This window comes from Macrobrachium rosenbergii, chromosome 50 (assembly GCF_040412425.1).
Source record: "Macrobrachium rosenbergii isolate ZJJX-2024 chromosome 50, ASM4041242v1, whole genome shotgun sequence".
Taxonomy (NCBI): Eukaryota; Metazoa; Arthropoda; class Malacostraca; order Decapoda; family Palaemonidae; genus Macrobrachium; species Macrobrachium rosenbergii.
Genome location: NC_089790.1, coordinates 32,121,010 through 32,144,153, shown reverse-complemented (window position 1 = coordinate 32,144,153; position 23,144 = coordinate 32,121,010). Strand labels below are relative to the sequence as shown.

The following is a 23,144-nucleotide window of genomic DNA, read 5'->3' as shown; positions in this document are numbered from 1 at the left end:
ATGCCATCTTAATCATCAACTCATCAACACCTTAGTTTATATGTAGACTTCTCCTCTTTTTCTAAAATTTCTTTAGATATCTGATTACAAGTGGAGTGACAAGGAGTAGCTTGTTTTAATTTTAATCCTTGCCATTGTGTAGTAATTTAGTGAGTTGCCTCTTTACACATTTATTGTCCTAATAGCAACATCATGGGTTGAATAAAAAAGATAATTAATTGAACAGAACCACATTTTCAAGGTATTGGCTGTGTAAGGTTAGGCTACTCTCATGACACCGCGAAGTCCAAGAGATAATCAGCAAGAAGTATCTTTTTACGGTCTAATTGCGAAAGTGATTTTATCTTCAGTTAAGTGGCGTAGGGACAATCGTCCATTCGCGTGGAAGGGCGAATTTAGTTAAAAGGTCAATTAGGAAAAATTATGAACAATAAAAGTGAACAGAAATGGAACATGTGCTGTGTAGTATTCCTGTAACCACTGCATGTTTCATATTATTATTTTGGGTCGTACAAACTTTACCCGTGGATCATTTGGAACAAGTACGTCGGTACCCACCTTGATATAAATCGGCATTTGGATTTGGTTTCCAGTAGCTTGAATATTTTTACCAGTATTATTTGATATGTATTTCGTTCATTAAGTAATTATTCTGAGACTCGTGCAAGGGAGAAAAGTCTGGGATTACCGTACTAAGAACAAACACATGAATTCTTAATGGGTTGATTTCAAAGATCGCAAAACTTTCCGGACGTGTCAACCTTGTCTTAGAATTTACATAGAACGAAAGTGTAAGAGGCGAGGAAAAACATATCTGCATCATGACAGATACTAAATGTTTTTTTTAAACTGGGACCCAAGGAAGATGGTAACCAGTTAACGTCCTCCAGCGTACCATTCTGACCGAAGGAAAAGACGAAATATATTTCTAGGATATTTTGTGATTTTTTTTTTCGAGTGAATTGTCCTCAGTAAAAGCCATAAATATTACACTGGGCATCTCTATTTTTCGTAAAAAGTTCTGGCTATCGTGTTCGATCATTTAAACAGCTGATCCCAGACCTATTCAGCCTTGGTTCCCAGGCCACACCCCGAGCGCCCCACCCCCTCCGCTCATACGATCACATTTTGTTTTTACTTGGTTCAATGTCAGCTGCAGATTCAGACCAATTACTGATTCCAACTGACGTCTGTATTTTCCGTGTGAAACTTTACTTAGTATACCTGTTTTCTTTAGAATTATAAGAGTAAATTTATATTTTGCTTGCAACAAACCACATTTTCTTTACAATTTTGATGGAATATAATATGTACACATTGATCAGGGGTACAGTCTAAATAGCATTAAATAAAACCGTGATTTTTAATGCTTCCTAATTTAAGTGTTCGGGTGTATAGTATTTTGTCACATGGAGTGTGAAAAATTTTTTTTTTTTTTCCTAGGTTCTGGTACCCCCAGCTTGCGTTTACCGGCGTCCTCTCTTCTTTTTCCTCATGTCATTCATTGCCTGTTGCTATGTACCTCCCTCTTTGGGAAAGATTCTTTGATAACATGAAAGCGGGGTCCTTTGAAATGTTGGCAGTGTTATTTTAAGGTGTTTCAGATTACAATGAAAGGTATATTGCTATGGTTTGGTCTTTCTGTATGAAACTCTTAAGTCCACCAGGCATTTGCCCTGAGGGAAAGAGGAAAATCAAAGCAGAGTCGGGTCGGACTCATTTGCCCTTGAAGTGACCATGTAAGTTGTTCTCCAGGAAGGAGGTTACGTCTTTGGTTAATTTTGTTTGCTCTCTAGCCAAATGACGCAGTAAGATACTTGTGGATATTTAAAAAATTTACCAAAGGTGAGCCACGTTGTTGGCAGCAGGTGGTCAGAGTTTCACAAGAATGCAGATCTTGATAAAGAATGGTGTGGAGTTGGGTAGGCTTTGGATTACAGAGGCTTGGCGAAGGTTCGCGGTCTTTGGAACGCATGAAACGTATTGTAATTTACTAATCATATATATTTAATATTAATTAATGATAGTCGCTGTTGTTTTTTTATTCTTATTACTGAAATTGCCGTTATTATTATTGTAAATGGTTCCATTATCAAGATCATCATTATAAGCCTTCCCTTATTTATTGGTTTCCCCATCCGCGTTTTCCTCGGTCGTAGGCTGTGCTCACCCGTAATTCGTAGGTCTATTACCACGTGTGAAGGGGGACCAAATGAAGTTGGGGTTTCCAGATTGGTTTGGATCTGACGTAAATGGAATAAGGAATCTTGGATTGGTTAAATCAGGCCAAGATGAGATAGGTAGTAGATCAGTGTTTAAGTCTGTTTTGTAGGAGGGGAGGGCGGGGGGGAGATTACAAAAATTATGAAAAGTACTGATTAGTATGAGAAGAGACGAGATAGGAAGAAGAACAAGTCTTAGGCGTTTCCATTAATATTATTTCGTCTTTTGTTCGTGTAGAGAGGCAGGAATAAGTATTCCTTAATGATATCGTGCATTCCCTGATATGACACATTGCTAACAAGAGAGGAAAAAGGGATGAGCTGAAAGAGCCCTTTGACGCTTAGGCGACCGTGCGAAATCCACCAGGCCACCGATAGCCCCTCGTATTCCATGGAAATCGACAGTATTCAATTTTGTTACTGTTTCTTTCCATCTACTTCCAGGGTCCGTTCCTTTTCCTGTTTCCAACGGATTGTGGATAGGTAAGGCAATGGGTTACTTGTTCCAGTGGCCTACCGAAGCGAACTAATGCAACTTCCCGTAGAATTATTTTGACTCCATTGGTAGACGTTGATGGACTGGTTGTTTACAGGAAATGGAACGTACTTACATATAACAGGTCTTGCTGTAATACTGCGACAAAAAAGTAGGCTATCACAGAATTTTCATCAGATCGACCTCTGTTGTAAAACTTTGTGACTCCGAAAATTTTGAAAACGACCTCCGAAGCAAATTCGTTTTTCATAAAACCCTGAAGTCAACTTTCGGGCAAACAAAGACCCTATGACAGAAACTTCGAAATAGACCATAGACCGTATTTCAGAAATTCTGACCGTGACTTCCTAGGCAAAGACCGTATTTTATGAAAATTTGCAATTATTGTTAAAAAAAATGTGAATACTTTCAAAACAAATAACGTGTGTCAGAAGGGATTGTAAAACGACTTCCAAAGCGAAGATTATAACCAAGAAAATTTGAAATCAACATAGAAGCAAACAAAGACCCTTTGGCTAAACCTGTATGCTATTAAAGCAAAGACCGTACTTGAAAACATTTTGCAAATGACTTCAGAAGTATATACCATATCTCAGAAATCTTTCAAAACAACTTTAAGGCAAAGGTCCTGTGGCATAAAAACAATGGAATAGATGACCACTGCAAAGACCGTATTTTATAAAACTTTGAAAACCTCAACTGGAAAAAAAAAAAGTATTTAGGAGTAATTTGAAGAGCCCCGCAAAGCAAAGACCATACCCCAAAATCGAACACCAAAGACCCAGTTGCAGAACATTTTTATGCTGACCAGGCTGGATGGAAAAACTCGGAGATTAGCCCATGAAACAAAGGCATTGTAGGAAACTTTGAAAACGAATTCTGAAGTAAATATAATACATGGAACTTTAGAATCAACTTCAAGACAAACAAAATTAGTGTAATAATAATAAAAAAAACTATGAAATGATTACCAAAGCAAAGACCGCATGGTAGGGAGTTCTGAGAGTGCACTTCAAGGCAGCAACTGTATTCCAGAAACTTTTGAGGCAAATATCCTTTTGGTAGACTTCACTGATATTAAGTATCGAAACAAAGGCTGTATTTCAGATTTTAAAGGCGATTTTGGAAACAAAAATTTACATCAGAAAGTTTCGAAGTGAAACTCAGACGACATCAAAGACTGCATTTCAGGAAGTATGAAAATCACTTGTAATGCAAAGGCCATATCTCAGAAAATTTTGTATTAATTTGAGGCTGTTAGAAAACCACGAAATGGGGACTAGGACAATGACTATAATTCAGACAATGTTGAAATCTGAAGCAGGACCATTATTTTAAAACCTGTTAAAAGTGAGTTTCAAAGCAAAGACCATATCTCAGAAAACTGCCATTTATTCATATTTATGTTTATATAAGTAGGAAGTGGCAAAATAGTTGGGATAATATAATTGGTAATATGAAGTTGAAAGCCATTCGACCTTCAGCTAAGATCATCCAGATAGGTTTATAATTTTAATGAATTTTAGCTAAATTAATGTTAGATTCTAAACGCTGAATGGCCTAGTTCCCCCAGTGCATGGAATATACACGTATGCCTAAAATCTATATATCAACCAACTATAAGCCAATCTGAAATCCACTTTTTTGGGCAAACAAAGACCCAGTAGCAGAAAAGTGAAATAAACTACCGGCACAAAGACCGAATTTTGGAAAATCTCGAAAATTACGTGCTAGGAAAAATTGTATTTTAGAAAAAAAAATTTTTTGAAATCAATCACTGAAACAACCAAAGTTTATGTGATGGGAACTTTGAAGCAAACCACCGTGACAACACTGCATTTCTGAAAACTTCTGAGACAAACAAAGATGCTGTGGTAGAATACAACGAAATTGAGTACAAAAGCAGAGATTGCATTTCAGACATGTTAAAAACCTCTTCAGAAGCAAGAATATATTTAAGAAAGCTTTAAAGTGAACATTAAGGCAAAGAAGTTCACAAAAGTAGAAAACCTTGAAGCAGAATACTGAAGCAAAAACCACATTTCAGAAAACTCTGAGGCAAACAAAGATCCTATGGTAGAATACCATGTGGCAGAGTACCACAAGAAACCATGCATCTCAGAAAATTTTACAAAATGTGAAGCGAAGACTATATCTCAGAAGCTGACGTGCAAAGAAAAGAAAATTGATACCGACTTCGTGAAAAAGGCGTATTTAAGAAAAGTTTTAAATCGACTTCTGGGGCAAACATTTCTGTATTTCCGGATACTTGGAAGTTGACTAACAAGGAAAAGAAGGACTTTATTTCAGGAAACTCTGAAATCCACTCCCCTCCCTCCCAAAGAGAAAGAATGTTACTAAGACGACCAAACCATTCCTTGTTTTGGATGTAGTGTTTTCCTAGTCATATTGTGATTAAAAATTTAGTAACCATCGTGTCCATCGCGATTGGATGTTTCCGTTTATATATATGTCAAGTAAACTCGTCGATGGAGGTTGGAATAGATGTCGGAGAGGTGTTGTCCTCAAAGGAAAACCTCCTATTGTCAAGGAAGAAATTGGTTTCCTCGCATTACATGATATCTTAGGGCTGCTTTCGGTGACGTCTTTGTGGTAATGATACGACGACGCCATTTCGAATTGGAGAAGAAAGGAAAGGGAGGCGAGGAAGTGGGAGGCAAGAGGGGCGGAGAAAGGTTATTGTTGGAAGAAAAGTAGAAAAATAGCGCTTGCTGGTCGTTAATAAGAAGCGAGAGACGAATAATAGTGGAAATGCGGGCAAAAGACACTTGGAAATTAAAGATAGAATGGATGACAGGGAACAAAGTAATCTTAAATGAAATGAGAGGTATAGTATAAGGATAACTCTCGGCTCATTTTAATCGAAAGGAAGAAGATGAATGGTAAGCAAACTTATGAAATAAAATACGTCAAGTATTTGGTAAAGATAAAATTTGTATGATTTTATTTATTGCATATATAAAATTCCGGTACATCACGAGCACATTAGGTGCGGGATTCTTCCATTTTTCCGAAGTATTTGTAGTAGCCTAATTTTTACCGATTTACATGCTACCACACGTATTAGGTTCCATATCTAATTGCGGATTAGATGACTTACGGTTCAGCCATGTCTCGTCGTCTTTTGAAAGAGAGTATGGTCGTTGTCGTTCGTGCAGTTTTCAAACGATTTTGTTAACACGAGAGGATTTTTGGAAATGACTGTTTACCGAAATGTAGTTTCATTAACAGATTTGCGCATATATGGGAGTTTGTCTGCTGATAATTTATACGTTTTTAAGGCTTGCACATAGGCCATCAAATATTTTTCTTGAGAGAATTCCATGCTTTTATGTATGTAGTTTAACCTTAAATACCACTGGAAGTAATTGAAATAGGATTTCATCAATTACAGAACTATCGTTTCATGATGTCATATCTGTAAACTCATATGGAGGAATGTTTTTCATAATTCTCGTTAATCTAAAGCTTCAAGTATAATTTGTATAGTAGGATTAATTGACGACATATTACAAATAAAAGTGAAATACGCGTGACTGCATCTCGTAATCTTGAATGAAGGAAATGAAATGAGGTCATTTATCACTGGAGAAAAACCCTCCGAGATTTAAAGCTAATATCTGCACAGATGTTTAATATTATATATAATAATTTGGAAGATAAAAAGAATTGAAAGAAAATCGAATGGAATCAACAGTGGAGTATAGAAATTTAGAATTGGGCGCGCACACACACACACACACACACACACACACACACACACACACACACACACACACACACACACAAAAGCATTGTATTTTTTAACGTATGGAAACGTAAACGTTTTGAACATAATGGACAACACACTATGAAATTGTAGATCGTTTATCTTGATCATAGTGCTGAAAGGAAAGTCTAATAAGAAGGCGACAATTGCAAAGGTGTAAACTGCCAACTGAAATGCTGTAAGATGTCAAGTTTAATCTCTTCTTTATTGGAAATAATCCGGTAAAGATTACTTACGTACGTGGCACACCGACATTGGTATGCGACGCCTAAAAGGTAAAATTGACGTATGTCAGGCAATTTACTTTCTCGTTAGACATTTGTATATACAATAGTCATGCTATTCAAGTAGATTTGTGGAACGTTACGTATGTCGTTATTTGTTGATGAAGCGCGTTGATTTGTAATGGTTGTACATTAAGAGACATTTCTATGGAACTACGAAGTCCAGTGGCTGTTGCCGACGAAGTTATGAGAGAGAATAAATACAGTAATCTTATGTGACATCAGCACTAACTCAGATTGATATTTTGTTTCCAAATACAGTCAGACGGTACCAGCAACCAAATGCCCTTGCTAAGCTACAACTGAAGGGAAAATGAAAAGGGAGGCAGTGATAGAACCGCCATTTAGATTAGACATTGATGGGATCATCGTGGGAAAAATGGTGGTAGAGAAAATTCAGTGAAGCGTAATCTCGAAGGAAGCGGTAGAACCGTATCATAAAAGTAGACGGAATATACAGTTTCTGAGTAAACAGGAGGCACGAGGTAAATCCATTCCTTGCCTGTAGACCTGAGAGAGAGAGATCATTAAAGGGACTCACCTAGAGAGTTATCGTAAGCGTTGATGTGCTCGGACGTCATGAATTGATGCACCAGAGCGGTCTTCCCGACGCCGGCCGCTCCCAGCATCACCACGCGGAAAGGCGTCTGCATTTCGGAGGCGGACGACGCTGCTGAGGAAGCCGCGGAAGAGGCCGCGGACGTTGCCCTTGAGCAAGGGTGGGACCAGGCACACCCGTCGGCGCTGCCGGAAACAGGAATTCATTAAGTGGATGAAAGGTTTGGTGAATAATCAACGGCCAAGTTTCAATATTATATTTGCATTAACAAGAGTAAAGATGGTCTCTCTTTATCAATGATAAAATAGCTTTTTATTCAGAATTTTCAGTGCTAAGGTTATTTCTGTTTTTAGGTATGGGCAAAAAGTAAATATTACAATTTATTTCAGTGGAAGTTATTTTGATTTTATGAAGTGATAAATGGAACTGTCACTAATGGTTAATTGTTTTGCTATTATTTAAATAACGTAGACATTTTATCTTTTGGTAATTTAAAAATACGTACTCATATTAAACGCATGAAACCTCTATGGACCAAATATAGCGATTTTAATTACGAAATCTGTTTTTAACTGTAACGTTGCTCTCCATATTTCGCTAATGCAGCTACCCGAATGCAGCAGTTTACAGTGAAAATTATTAAACAAGTTGCATACGAAGACTCCTATTTTGTAGAGATGTTTTGTAAATTCTCGCCTGTTGAGGGCATCATTGTGGTAAGAGCCCTTGCTTTATATTAGTAGTCAGTTATTTCGTTACTACCAAGTTGAAATTAACTGTGCAGTTAAATGGGTGAGAGAAGCATTTTTTCTTCTTTCGTTTTTAAAGTTCATGCGGTTTTGGAGTGATCTTAATGAATAGTTTTGTTCCTTGTAGAATAAGCTGTTATATGATTGACTTTCTAAAATAAAAAATATTGTAAAATACATCATAAAGAATTTCCATATCTGAAATAAAAAAATAAAATACATTATTATAATATAAACAATGGCTATCATTACAATTATCATTGTGTTTTTTCCTGCGCAATAAGGACCTAATTCGGATAGTATGTTTGTAGTTTTGTTATTTTACAGTTGCTGATTTCCTTTAGGAGAATCTATTAGATTTTAGAGGCTTCCTTATGAGAAGATCCATAAAGTGTTCCACAAAGGCTTCCCTTTTTACCCCCAAAAAGTGAGCTGCTCTAGCTGGCTCGCTCTCCGTCTCCTTTGAACAATTACTTTCGTTGACCTAACTTTTGCCTCCATTTACCAATTTTCATAAAGTTCCGGGGCCACTTTCGTATGAAAGGGAAAGGCTTAAATTCATTCGGGCAGGTCACCTTTCTGTCCCCTTTTTTTCTCTCCATGATTTTGCTATACAAGTGTAGTCGACTTTGTCTTAAAAAAAAAAAAAAAAATGTAAACTTTTGAATTAGGATTTTTCCTATGTATTTGTTTTTCACTCCTGCTATATATATATATATATATATATATATATATATATATATATATATATATATATATATATATATATATATATATATATAATGTATCTATATGAATAAACTTTAATGCCCCCCCATAGCTTCCCGATGTCTGCACTCTTTTCGAAACGGTTGTCTCTATAAACGTAGATGGAAATTGTGAAGAAATCGAAAAGTTAGAGGACTTTGTAGTTATTAAAATTGAATACGTATCTGGTAAAATGTGACCAATAAATTATAAGTATATATATATATATATGTGTGTGTGTATATATACCATTATATATATATATATATATATATATTATATAAATATATAATTGTGTGTGTGTATGTAGGTGTATATATACCATATATATATATATATATATATATATATATATATATATATATATATATATATATATATATATATATATATATATATATATATATATATATACACACATATACATGCACATATAAATTACCAGAACACTAGATGTATATATGAAGATTTACCACGGGGAAGTCTGCAACATTGGACATATACTGTGACTGCTTTCATCTGTAGTTAAGACATCTTTCCATGCAGGTGGCCTGGCTCACATCTCTGCCATCTGCCATATTGCCCAGGGAAACGACTTAAAATGTTTACATTTCGTATTTCTTTTGAAATAAAGAGGTCAGGTTATTGACGTAGTTTCTTCATCTTTGATTTTTATATAATTGCACATGTTACTCTTATAAGATTAAGATTTCGTAGGAAATTACGATTTCTTAACTGACTCGTTTGTATAACCTGAGTATGCCCTGTGGCCTTGACTTCCATGAAGAGGTACTCAAATGTCTCTTATTTCGTGAATTATCAACCAACACCACATTCAAGCGTTATTTATCGTTTATTTCCGAACATATCAACAAACACCACATTCAGGCGTTATTTATCGCTTATTTCCTAACATATCAACACCACCACTTTCACGCGTTATTTATCGTTTACTTCCTAACATATCAACAAACCACATTCAAGCGTTATTTATCGTTTATATCATGAAATATCAACAAACACCACATTCAAGCATTATTTATCGTGTATTTCCTAACGTATCAACAAACGCCACATTCAGGCGTTATCTACCGTTTATTTCCCAACATATCAACAAACACCACATTCAAGCATTATTTATCGTGTATTTCCTAACATATCAACAAACACCACGTTCAAGCGTTAACATATCAACAAACACCACATTCAAGCGTTGTTTATCTTTTATTTTCTACCATGTCAGCAAACACCACATTCAAGCGTTATTTATCGTTTATTTCCTAACATAACAACACCACGTTCAAGCGATATTTATCGTTTATTTCCTAACATATCAACAAACACCACATTCAAGTGTTATTTATCGTTTATTTCATGAAATATCAACAAACACCACCAAAATTCAAGCATTATATATCGTTTATTTCCTTACATATTAACAGACCACATTCAAGCATTATTTATCGTTTATTTCTTAACGTATCAAAAACACCACGTTCAAACATATTGAAGAAGTGGCCATAGATAAATTGCTATACTGAAATCAAGTATCGTAATGTCGTTGCCTGCAGTTTGACTACCTGAAACATTAACAGTTTAATTTTAGTGGATGCGATGCTGAGAATTTCCGTATTTGATAAATTTATCATAGAGAATAAAGTATTTATGAGAGTAATATGAGAGTAATATTTTATATATATATATATATATATATATATATATATATATATATATATATATATATATATATATATATATATATATATATATATATATATATATTATAATTATACACACACATATATAGATATATACACACACACACACTGTATGTGCGTGCATGTATAACTTTTGTCTCTGGAAATAAAAATATAAAATGCATACAAAGTATATTGCCGTGTGGGAATTGAAACTGTGGAGTGCAAGATCTGTCGCCTATGCTGTAAGGCTTTCTTAAACTACATATAATGGAAAAAGATTTACAAAGACGATCCAATTTTACAAAAAAAGACAAAGGTTAAAGAAGTATGAAAACATTTCAGTGGATACACATGTGGTTACGTTTGAGGTTAATCTTCAGATGCGTAACAGCTGTCTTGGATTAACAGGTACTAGGTTAACCAAGGAGAGGCGAGGACGTTAACCAAGATCACCGAGAATCTTTAGTTTCTCATTTAAATATCGTACGGACATCTCGTGCATAACGAGGTCATCAATAAATAGTCCTGGAATTAAATATATATTTTCATTTGTTAGCTGTGTTCATGTATATTCTAAGAGATTTTCTAGAAATATTATTATTACATCGTGTTAAGATACTATTACAGGCCCAATTAATTCAGCATTGTCCTTTTAGCCTATTCTAACAACACACAAACACACACACACGACAAGTGTGCATGCACACATACATTTATTAGATGCACTTGTTTTGACGTAAATTTTAATTTTAGCCCGGAATCGCTCTTACACGTAGGTTTCGCAAGAAAGCGTTTTCCTATTTTCTTTTTCCAGGACATTTTAAAAGATTCTTGGGGCAACATTGAGACGTTTTCCTGCCACCACTTCTTCGGACGTCACACTCTTCTCGCTGACAGTCCTTTATTGCAAAAGGCTCTTTTTTTCTCTCTCTCTCTTCACTCCCCCTTTTTTTTCCTCCCCGTCTTGCACAAAGGTCTTTGATTTTTCCTTCTCTTTCTTGTCCTTCATTTTAAAAAGTAATTTTTGGTCTTAGCTTCAAAAGGATTTTCTATCCCCACAAAATTATTCTTTCTTGTGTGTTACTCTTTCTCCTGTTTCTGTGTCACAACGCCGTTTTGTTTTCTTCCTTTATCTTTTTATAAAATTTATGCTCTCTCTCTCTCTCTCTCTCTCTCTCTCTCTCTCTCTCTCTCTCTCTCTCTCTCTCTCTCTCTAGCTCTGATTTTTGTCGTTCCTCCCTTTATAAGACTTTTATCAATTTTCTTCTTTATTCAACTCCTATGACGACTGTTCCGTATTCACCTTCCCTTTTCCAAAAACATCTTTTGACCCTCTAAAGCGCTCTCATCCGTCCCGTTATCGTCGGGAATGGCGAAAACCATTTTTCTGTCGGCGTTATTCACGTGAGATAATTCCATCTGGCGTTGGGCTTCATTTGTCACCAGAAATCGCGCAGAAGAGCCGATTGATGATTAGTTTCGAAGCGTTATAATTCAGTCGTTAGGCCCAATCAAGACTTCGAACTTCGTTTTAGCTTCCTAATTCGGCTGCAATATTAATTGAATAAATTGCTTACGTTGAAGTCAGAAGTAAAAAGGGAAAAACGTCGGGTGGTTGTGTTATTAGTCGTTTATTTGTTTACGATTTACTAAATTTCTTTTATTAGCTATTGACTCATGTGTATATGTATTTAACTGTATGTTCATGTATTTTATTCCACAGAGTTTAAATTGATAACAAGAGCAAATTTGTTATTTACAGCGGCTACAATAGCATCAGGTATTGCCAGTCCGATAACTGTAGGTCAGAAGTTGAAGTATATTGGAAATAGTGATGAGAATGAATTTGTACTCATTAATTTTAGGCATATGCCGTAATTGTGAAAAAGAAAGAATGAACTAAAAGTCTCTTTAAGATGGTTTTTCATTGTCTTGGAAACTAAAATTCATGTTTTCGAGGCGAACACTTGACACACCAAAGTATCTTTCAACTGAACCCTCATCCACTTTCGATTTCTGCTGCTCAAGTGTTGTCAATATACAGGAAGTGTCATCCTTACAAGGATTTCCTTTGCAAAAATGACCTTATATTTTCTAGATTTATTCGTGTAAATCTGTATGAAATTATGCTTTGTAATGAAATGAAATCACGTTGTATCGTTGCGATTAAACACAGCGAGTTATTAATTCAGCAAAAGGCAAATTAAACTGGATTTTAGTGCTGCTTTCGATTTATTAAATCACAAGGCACTTATTTATAAACTTCAGAATCTTGGAGTTGGAGGATATGTTTTTAGGATTACTTCAAGATTTCCATACAGGTAGGCAGCAGCGAGTTACTGTGGACGGGATCTTCTGTAGTGAGCCAAGACCTATTTTTTCTGGAGTTCCATAGGGTAGTGTTCTTGGTCCACTGTTGTTTTTAGTGCATACAAGTGATACGGTTGTTGGCCTGGAAAACAAGATTGTTCATTATGCCGATGATGCAACACTTGAGGATGTAATGAAGTTTCCACGTACGAGAAATGAAGCTGCCTTCTCTAGATCTTGCTGCCCTCAGCCTCAATCGGGACATGGACCGGATCAGTGAATGGTGTAGTCGGTGGGATATGAGGCTGAACTCCAGTAAAACAAAAGCACCATTGATTAGCAGATCTCGTACAGATTTCCCACCCCACCCTCCCTTCAGGTGGATAGAACGTTGCTGAATGAGTCTGAAGCTTTAACTTTCGAGGTCTAACTTTTGAGAAAAATCCGATGAAAGTTTCAGCAAATGCCGCACGGAAGTTGGGTATTGTTCGTAATTCTTGAAGTATTTATGACTGATAAAATCAATGCAACGTGTTTTAGGTCATTTGTACTTCCTTTACTAGAATACTGTTCTCCGTTGTGGATGTATGCTTCTGCCAGAGATTTATCTCTTTTTAGATAGCGGTTGGTGATGGTAGGTTTCTGTTTCCTAATAGCAGTTATGACTTGGACCATCGACGGATGGTCTGTTGTCTGTTTCTGCCAGAGGTTTATCTCTTTTTAGATAGCGGTTGGTGGTGGTAGGTTTCTGTTTCCAAATAGCTTGGACCATCGACGGATGGTCTGTTGTTTGTCACTTTTTTCATAAGTTGTATTTCTACAGAGATCTTTCTCATTCACAAATGATTTTATATATATAATATATATATATATATATATATATATATATATATATATATATATATATATATGTGTATTATATATGTATGTATGTATATATTACATATATTATATATTATATATATGTATATATATATATATATATATATATATTTTATATATATGTATGTATATATATAAATAATAATTTTACACACACACCAAGAAAACCAGAAAAACATATTCCGTGTAAACGAGAAAGCGAGGGACCCGTATTTGAATAGGCGAGAAGTATTACGTGTTAAGAGGCTGAAGCATACATGTATTCTTCAGGCCTTTTTAATAGGCCTTGCTATAGTTATGCTATTCGGTTTAGTATATCTAACGTCGAATAGGCCTAAAGTTCTAAATATAAGAAAATCATTGTTGAATTACACACCAAATTCTAGCAATCGATATGTGATTGTTAAAGTTTTTACTATTATTATTATTATTATTATAAATAATAATAGACATATATGTAACGTAAGATAGCCAGAAAGCTCTAATAAAATATCTGTTCTTGACGAGAACGCTGAAAAGGGTAACTTTATGTCATGATCTAGTAGTGTCCTGGGGTTGGAAGAGGAAGAAAATGTGGATAGAATGAATGGAATTGAAGAAGGAAACGACAGATCCATCTTGTAAAAACAAAAGACGGAATATCTTATTCAAGATATAAATTGCCTTCTGTGAACTCTTGGGAGGTATTTCTTTGTAGATTGCTAGGAAAGAAACTGTGGACAAAACATTTTCACTTCATTTGTACAATTCGCTGCTCAACATTCGATATCCTTTATCCTCCGTCTTGTTATCCTTCACGAGAAGAGCGCCGAAACTTGTACCACTTTCTGCGAGGGAAATACGATTTCCATTCCCAGTTGAGCTGAGATTTTGTTAGAAATGCTACCTATCTGGTTTTAAGATTTGAAACTTTTTTCGGGATCCATTTATCGAACTGTCGTGTAAAAGCCTTTGTGAGTCGCATTTTTTAAAGCTATTCACGAATCGACTTGCGTTCAACATTGTAGCAGTACGGTTGGAGCTGCACGAAAGTATTGCTGTAGAAGCCATTGCAGGAAACGAAACAAGACAGGACGCTGTTAAGGGTAAAACTTACAACGAAAGCTTCCTTTTGTATCCTCTTGTCGGTTTAGGGGCTTCATATACTGTTGTCATATTCCATATACTCTATATTATATCATTGAACATTGTTGTTTATTCTTCTGGAATCTTAACCAAGTATTGTTGCCTGTATCCATGTTATAACTAAATCATTTACAGATTGGCTTTATATTTGAGTGCCCCTGTTAGGAATTTCCCGCATTAGTTTATGTTGCTGTGATGTTACATGGTTTTTCCATAACTTTAAGACGAGACATTCGACGAGGTTTCAGAATGAGCTATGACGATTAAATTTAGACATAAAATTTTGGAATTCTCTACCTTAAGACAAATGTTTCAGATGGCAATTGAATTTAGTTTTGAGGGGAAATCTTGATCTGATAGCCTGAAAAGTTATATGTCTTTTTAACCAGACCACTGAGCTGATTAACAGCTCTCTCCTAATTTTATGGCTAAGAACCAATTGGTTACCTAGCAACGGGACCGACAGCTTATTGGAACGAACTAATAGCGAGAAATTAATTTCTATCACCAGAAATAAATAACTCTTGTTCTTCATAAGTTATGTCGGAGATTCGAATGAGCAGAGTGCTAAGAACGGAACCCACTTCCCAACGAGGAACTCTTGTTGTTGGTTTTCTGTACCGTAGCCGGAAACCATTGAGGCGAAACAAGTAGAGAACGAAGACTAAAAACGTTGTAGTTACCTCCAAAGACGGCTCGCCTCAGAGATCGGAAGGTAGAAGAGAAATGCAGGTTAGAAAGATGCGAAAAATATAGTGTGACGTCAAAAAAACGTAGGTTGATAATTGAATTCATCCTTTTAGAAAATTTAAGGTCGAAGGTTCTGTCTTTTTGTGGAATAATTATATCACTCTCTCAGTTGCTTAATTTATATATCAGAATAAAGTAGTGGTTGTCTGATAGAGGAGGTATTGTTTATTAAGTAATTTATGAAAGTACAATACGGAACAAATATTCTTCTTTTTACATTTATGGTGTTCGATGATGAACTAAGACATTTCTTTTGTTAATAAAAATGACGCTTGAAGTGTAGCAACTGGGAAAATACTATTATAAAAGGAAGAAAGAGTTTAAATGTGGCACGAATGAAATTTAACGTGATGAATGTGCTATGTGTTTTGCCGAATCGGAATAGGTGTGTGTGTGTGTGTGTATTGTATATGTATATATATATGTATGTATATAGTGTAGATGTGTGTGTATGTATATACATACATACATACATACACGTGTACATATACATATATAATGTGAGCATAGTCAAACTGTTCCATTGATGTCGGATGCATTTATTTTGAAATTTGGTGAATCGACTCTTTGTTCGACTGGTCGTAAAGGAAACAAATACCCAATTGAACTCTGGAAATTGGTGTCCATCTTTTTCCTCCATCTAGCATTGCTGCCCAGATCTAATTGATTTGGTACGTCAGGAAAATGATGAAATGCCGAATGCTCGGGGTGCGAGGTGTAATGAGAGGATCGTTTGTGGTGTAGCCAAATTATATGTGGCTGTGTGTGTGTGTGTGTGTTTTCAAAAGGGTAATTACGGTAATCAGTACTTTGTTATGTAACTGTTTTGTTTCCTACCTAGTAACTTTCAAGAAAATTTTAATTTGACTTCATCTGGTCATTACTGCGGTCTTTATGTAAATCTGGGTTACGTTTGCTGTTGCATTTTAGAATTTAATTTATATTTGTTGAAGTTGTGGCATACAGGTAAATTTTGAATGAGGCTCACGCGGAAGATCACGCTCACCCTTCCTTCGATTACTCGGCGGGCTGATAACGTTTTCCAGTTAGGCCATGTGAACCCAGAAGAACGTGTTCCGAAAATCGTGTGATTAGCCATTTCGCTTATGATTAAGGGAGCAGATATAGCCCGTCGCGTTTTTCGTTACAGCTGCTTGGGAATGCTTCACTGTAGTGATTTCTGTCTCCTGCTATGGCTGTGTTGAACAAAGCTTTATTTGTAGAAAAGCATGACTAGGAAACTCATTCTTTATAGACTAACCACTAAAAACGAGAATTATGTCGTCAGGATTAATGTCCTAACAGTGCCCATTAACTTCACTAATTGTCTTAAATTCACTACCAATAAAGTGGAATGTACACTAAATTATAAGTTTTTTTATTGACAATGTTCAAAGTTATAGATTATTAGGAACTTTTTTTTTTTTTTTTTTAGCTCGGTACTTGCGTAATTCGCTATAAAATTAAATTTTAATTATTTCCTTCACGCATCAGTAACACGGCAACTTTGTCAGGGAGGGTAATTGCCGTTTAGAGATAGAAAAATTAACAACACAACCATCACTTTTATATCCGATGGTTTGTGAAAGAGTATACAACATCCGGACGCAGACACAAACATCATCGTCGCTTTGTTTTCCTCTCGTGATGTAGTCATTCGACAATTGTTAGTTTTATAAATGTTTGTTATATGCCATCTGCGTCTCTCTCTCTCTCTCTCTCTCTCTCTCTCTCTCTCTCTCTCTCTCTCTCTCTATTGTAGGTGTTGGAGTAGCACGGGAACATTTGTTTTGGAACTGAAATTTTTTAGGTACTGCTCTGTCGCCTCGTTAGCGCTAAATATTTTGTAGTTGTTTTTTTGAAATATACGACAACTCTAACATGAGGGCTTTTTGTATTTAGTTTGTTTTATACAGAATTCTTTCACGTCCCACTGTTTGATTAATCTGGTGTTGAATTTCAAATTTCTCACGCATACACACGCACACACACACACACACACTCACACTTTAGGGTGTATATTATTCCCGAGGTAAAGTGAATGCGATTTTAAGAGGTATTTATATATTTGAGTATAAAGAAGTCACGTGCACACACACACACATATATAATGTACGTGTATGAATACGAACAAATGCATACTTTTACCTGCATGTATCTGCCTGTACATATTTGTAAGCAAGAACTTATTCAGGTGTTTGTGTTGTTGTTAATGTTGGGAAGTTACTTTGCATAAAAATCGAATATCGATTTGTGGTCATCCCCATCCGTAGTTAGTTATTGTATCATCAAAAAATGTAATATGTAATTTATATTCTGTTGCAAATTGTTTTGAGTTGGATGTCTTCTCGTGATCTTCAGTTGCTGGATAGATCTATTTCATTATTTTAATGTTATTATTAGAGTTTTAAGAGCCTTATTATTATTATTATTATTATTATTATTATTATTATTATTATTATTATTATTATTATTATTATTATTATATTGCTAGGTTGGAATCTCCGAGTTTGGATTCGGGCTGCAACCTGCTTCGGATTCCAACGCTCTTAATTATCATTGGTGCAAGCGAAGTTCAAAGATGTGCATCCCCAATCCTCGTCAGGCTCTTACTGAGGTCCTTTGGGTGTACTGTTAGTGCTTCGAGGCTGACAGTTACTACCTCCACTCAGACTTGCGGTAGTCTCCTTTTAGACCTTCTTGCCTTTCTAACTTTTTTTCCTGCCTCTTTCCTTAACGTCGGTTTTTCATGGTATGGCTATATCAGTCCTTCCATCTGTTTACTACCTATTATTATTATTATCATTATTTTTATACTGACCGATTAGTGTTAATCTAGAGAAATAACGGTTGGATGAAATTTGATGTAACTGTTGCATAATGCCGGTATACATGAAATTTATGTTTGAAATATTTAATGAGGTCACGTGGCATGGCGGTCACTTTGGAATTGCCTGAAACGTATAAAAATCTCCTCCTGCTTAATGGTCAATGAAGATTCGTCTTAGTTTGCATAAATCATCTACATGATTATGTTGGCAAAAAGAGGTTGTTAATGTTAGGTTAGTCTGTATACACATTGTTTGTGGAGACCACGATTAACTCGAAATTTTGTGAAAGTCTTTGTAACTTTGAGATTATTAGTCATATTGTGTATGTATCAGTGTATATATATATATATATATATATATATATATATATATATATATATATATATATATATATATATGTGTGTGTGTGTGTGTGTGTGTGTGTAAATGTAAAATATGGACTTGGAGCCGGTGGCGTTAGAAAGGTGCAACTTTGCTGTACCTCAGCGAGTGTGCTCAGGATTATATTGCAATCCATGGACCGAGGAAACATGAGTTAAGTGATGTACTAGTTGGCTACGACCTCCAATATATATAATATATATATGTGTGTGTGCGCGCTCTTTTTGTGTGTGTATATATATATATATATATATATATATATATATATATATATATATATATATATATATATATATATTTGTTATATATATATATCTATCTATATAGTATTTTTCCCGTGATCTGTTCATTTGTATCCTAAATACATCACACTGCCGCACGCACTTTGATACATGCTGAAAGAATCACCCGATGCATGTGATTTTCATGTGAACGAATACCGCTGGAAAATATTATGCTGTGGTTGCAAGTTTATTCACGCATGAGACACACTTTAGACGAATGGTTTAGAAAAAAAAGTAAACAAAGGGAACACGAGCCATCAGCTGACTGATTATCGTGGGTAATAAGGAAGGGATAATTCGGGATCTTCTGGTCACAGACCGAAACAACAATCTTATTGCTAAGAAATACTCGAAGAGTAACCTGACAAACATACAATGTATGTGTGTATATGTATATATATATATATATATATATATATATATATATATATATATATATATATATATACATACACACACACACATATACATACATATATACATAAACTGATTTCGTTGCGTATATTTATCAGTGGTTTTTTTAATGTAAAAACATCAAATTTGCAATCCATGACGTAAGTTTAATACGCCACCAATGCTTAACTTTGATCAAATAAGATTGAGTGACAGTCTTTTTAACTGTGCCGTTGCACCGAACTATGGAACTTGTGCGCTCCAGTTGACGAAGATCAGAATCTCAAATGTACAAATACTGCATTCGATGTTTGACCAGTTTTTACAGAATATTGATACTTCTGAGTCGACGTGATAGTGAAGTTCCAGTTTGTCAGTAATTTTATCTATCACAGATTCTGCAAGGAATTTCATACATGCTGCCAGAAACATCATTCATACCTTTAACATTAAAATTACCGAAAGCAACATACTGAGTCGAAATGTTTCAGAATCCTAGAATCTTTATAAAATTTCACCATATGGTAACGTGAGAATATTGTTCTTAAAATTGGGTCTGTTATCAGCTAAATTCAAAGTTTTCCTAGATCCTTTCCGTGCTGCATCTAGAAAAGTCCCAGGGTAAATGACTTCCGGTTTTGGTGGGGAAGTTGGGTGTTTTACTGGCTCAACGCATTTGCAGTCCTTAGGTTTTTTATGCTGAGATAAACCCTACTTGGGGTAATACCTTGAAACATTTTATTCACCTGACAAAACACTCTAATTCTATTTGCACATCACTTTAAAGCTACCATATGATGAAAGGTTTATAGAGTTTCGTGGGTTGTTTTCAGTCATTTTAATGTTACATATACTCTGAAATATACTCTTTTCCTCGAGTTTGTCGTTTTTCAGTTCATTCGAGTTCGTTAGTAAGCTTCTGATTACCTTTTTTTATTGAATTGTGTGTAATGCATCTTCAGGAGAATTGAAAAAAAGGTTAAGGAATCTAAGTAATAAAAGGCGAGTGGATTTTGTTTGTCCGCCCCGGTGTAAAACGTGGAGTGTCGGGAATGTAGGTTCGTACACTTTCATATCGACTGTGCAAGCTACAGCGGCGGCGGGCCGACGTGTGCGCAGCGTAGCGCGCGTCATCAAGCTCGTAAGAAATATAAGTAGAAATGATGACAGTAACAATGACGATACAGTTAAGGTATTGAATATTTGTAATTAATAATTATGGATACACTTGTTCTCATTAATAATTTCGGATACACTCGTTATTTTTTCCATTAGTAATTAAGGATACACTCGTTATTTTCATTCCCACTGAGCTAATAGTCCTGCGTTCACAAGAAGCAAATAATGTAACAAGATCGGAGAAGTGACAGAACATTTTTTATTTAAGTGAAATGCAATTTTCAAGAACTCGTTCGGAGCTCATCTCGTTTACGCGAAGAACGGACAAACAGCAGTCGCACAGTAATTCCGAATATTGAATTTTACAGAAAATCCTGTCTCGGCACACATCAGATATAATGTGGTTGAGCTGGGATTACGCGTGATGAGATGTGTGTGGTAAATCTTGTTATAGTTTTTGTGATTTTTTTATTTTTTTCTTATTCTGGTAAACTTGTAACTTTTTCCGTGGTATTTTTGCGTTTTTTTTATTTTGTAATTAAGGAATATCGCTTTTAGTTGTTGTCGTTGTGATTATTGTAGATTTATCGGGCCTTTAAAGGCTTGGCTCTTGGGTCAGTTGGTGTTTGCGGTATTCTTTTCTTACTTTGATCTCCGTACATCTTTGTTTGGTTTAGATTCTCTTTATTTATCCGTTTATATTCTGCGTTAATTATCACAGTTATCTTTTGTTTGTTTCAGTCATTTATTTCCCTTTATTAGTTTTGTTTAATCCCAGTATTCTTTGTTTCTCAGAAAACCTTCTTTTCTAATCTTTAGTGTTCCTTTATTTTTGCTTGTTGATTCTCTTTGTCCTTTAGACTTTTGCAGTTTTGTTCTTCCTTTTATTGTTCACTGTTACATGTCTTATTCTTTCTACTCTGTATTTTTTACGGTTTGCTCGTATTATAGTTTTTTCATCGTATAATTATTCATTGTATCTCATTGCCCTTGCACAGGCATTATTAGCATTTTCATTTATATCGTTTCTATTACATAATTTTTCTCTTCACTGTTACTTTTTTTCCATTTTTTGATCACGAGCAATTTCTATATTTTCTTTTAGTTTTCTGGTCCTCAGTATTTTCCCGAGTCTGACTGTAGTTTTATAAATCCAAATTGTTCCAAAATAACCGAAACAAAGCATAGAATCTCATTAAGAGATTTGACTACAACGCTGAAATAGAGGCTTAGGCAGGATTTAACTTTTCAAAAACATTGCCAGAACTGTCATATGACTAATTCGTATTGTATTTTTGTGGAACAATAGGCAGTTTGGTCTCAAATTCAGCTTTTATTGCTAATATTGTCTTTTTGGATGAATTGTCGTTTTGATAAACGAAATTAATACTAATAGGAGCCCCGTTCGTTGTAATAATCACTGTTTTGTTTCAGTACAAGAAATGATCTACAGTACTGAGCTTGCGCTCTATGAAATAGGGATTTTTAAAGCCAACCTCTCTCTCATTCCTAAACCTCGTTTGAGGACTTTTGTAGTGTGCTAATCGCTTTTCAGTGTCGGAACTTTAAATTTGGAAAAAGAGGTGGCAAAAGAAGCTCATACTGTAAATTTAATTCGCCATCGTTATATCCTCTAAATCATGCGCTTTTACTTCTATAAGTCTCCACTCATCCCCAGCCTCCTGTCTCAAGGGTCTCGATGAATTAGTTTTTGTGTCTTCCAGCTCCTCTGGTATCCACAGCAACAGCCCAGTTGACACTATCACGTGCTTTGCTTGGAAATAATGAGATCGTGATATTTAGTCACACTGTGCATGCTAATGATATGAGCCTTTCAAACAGAAGAAAGTTGCGACAGGGCCTCCTATTTACCGGGGTTTGCATTTATGGTGGTTGTGAGGATTGCTTGTATGGACGTTTATTACGTTCATTTCCTTTGACACTAAGTGCAGTTAGATTGTGAATCCCGGATAATCTTGACACTACTGCAGTTAGATTGTGAATCCGGGATAATCTTGACACTAGTGCAGTTAGATTGTGAATCCCGGATAATCTTGACACTAGTGCAGTTAGATTGTGAATCTCGGATAATCTTGACACTAGTGCAGTTAGATTGTGAATCCCCGATAACAGTAAAGATCAGTCAATCATTCACCAGCTGTATCTGTTATAGTTTGATATGCGATATCCATATAGATTGTTTTTCATTTCGAAAAATAAGGTTCTGAATTTAGTCCTATACTGTTACTGTGTCTCTTTGTTGTCTCTTTTTTACTTGGGTTTGAAAAAGCAGCAATTTCTTAATGACTCTAAACTTTCCCACTTATTGGTCTTTTTGTAAGATCCCAGAAGTTCCACCTTTAATGAAGGTTGAAGAATTAGTGTCGCATCATTAAGGTAATTATTAGTCTTCTCGTTCAGAGCGTGTCCTTTTTAATAGCACTATAATTTACCAGCATGGCGAGCTCATTATGACTACGGTATGACATTTTTTCAATGAGCCGAAATTAATTACCCGTACA

General features: G+C 35.4%; 1 protein-coding gene across 5 annotated transcripts in view; it reads right to left on the bottom strand.

The window, feature by feature from the left end:
- Positions 1–23,144, bottom strand: part of LOC136832814 (uncharacterized) — a 665,567-nt gene that overhangs the window by 117,098 nt on the left and 525,325 nt on the right. For all 5 annotated transcript variants that reach the window (XM_067094433.1, XM_067094432.1, XM_067094435.1 and 2 more), the window contains one exon: positions 7,334–7,536. In XM_067094433.1, coding sequence (XP_066950534.1) covers positions 7,334–7,536 — 203 coding nt within the window. The remainder of the gene's footprint in view (positions 1–7,333; positions 7,537–23,144) is intronic.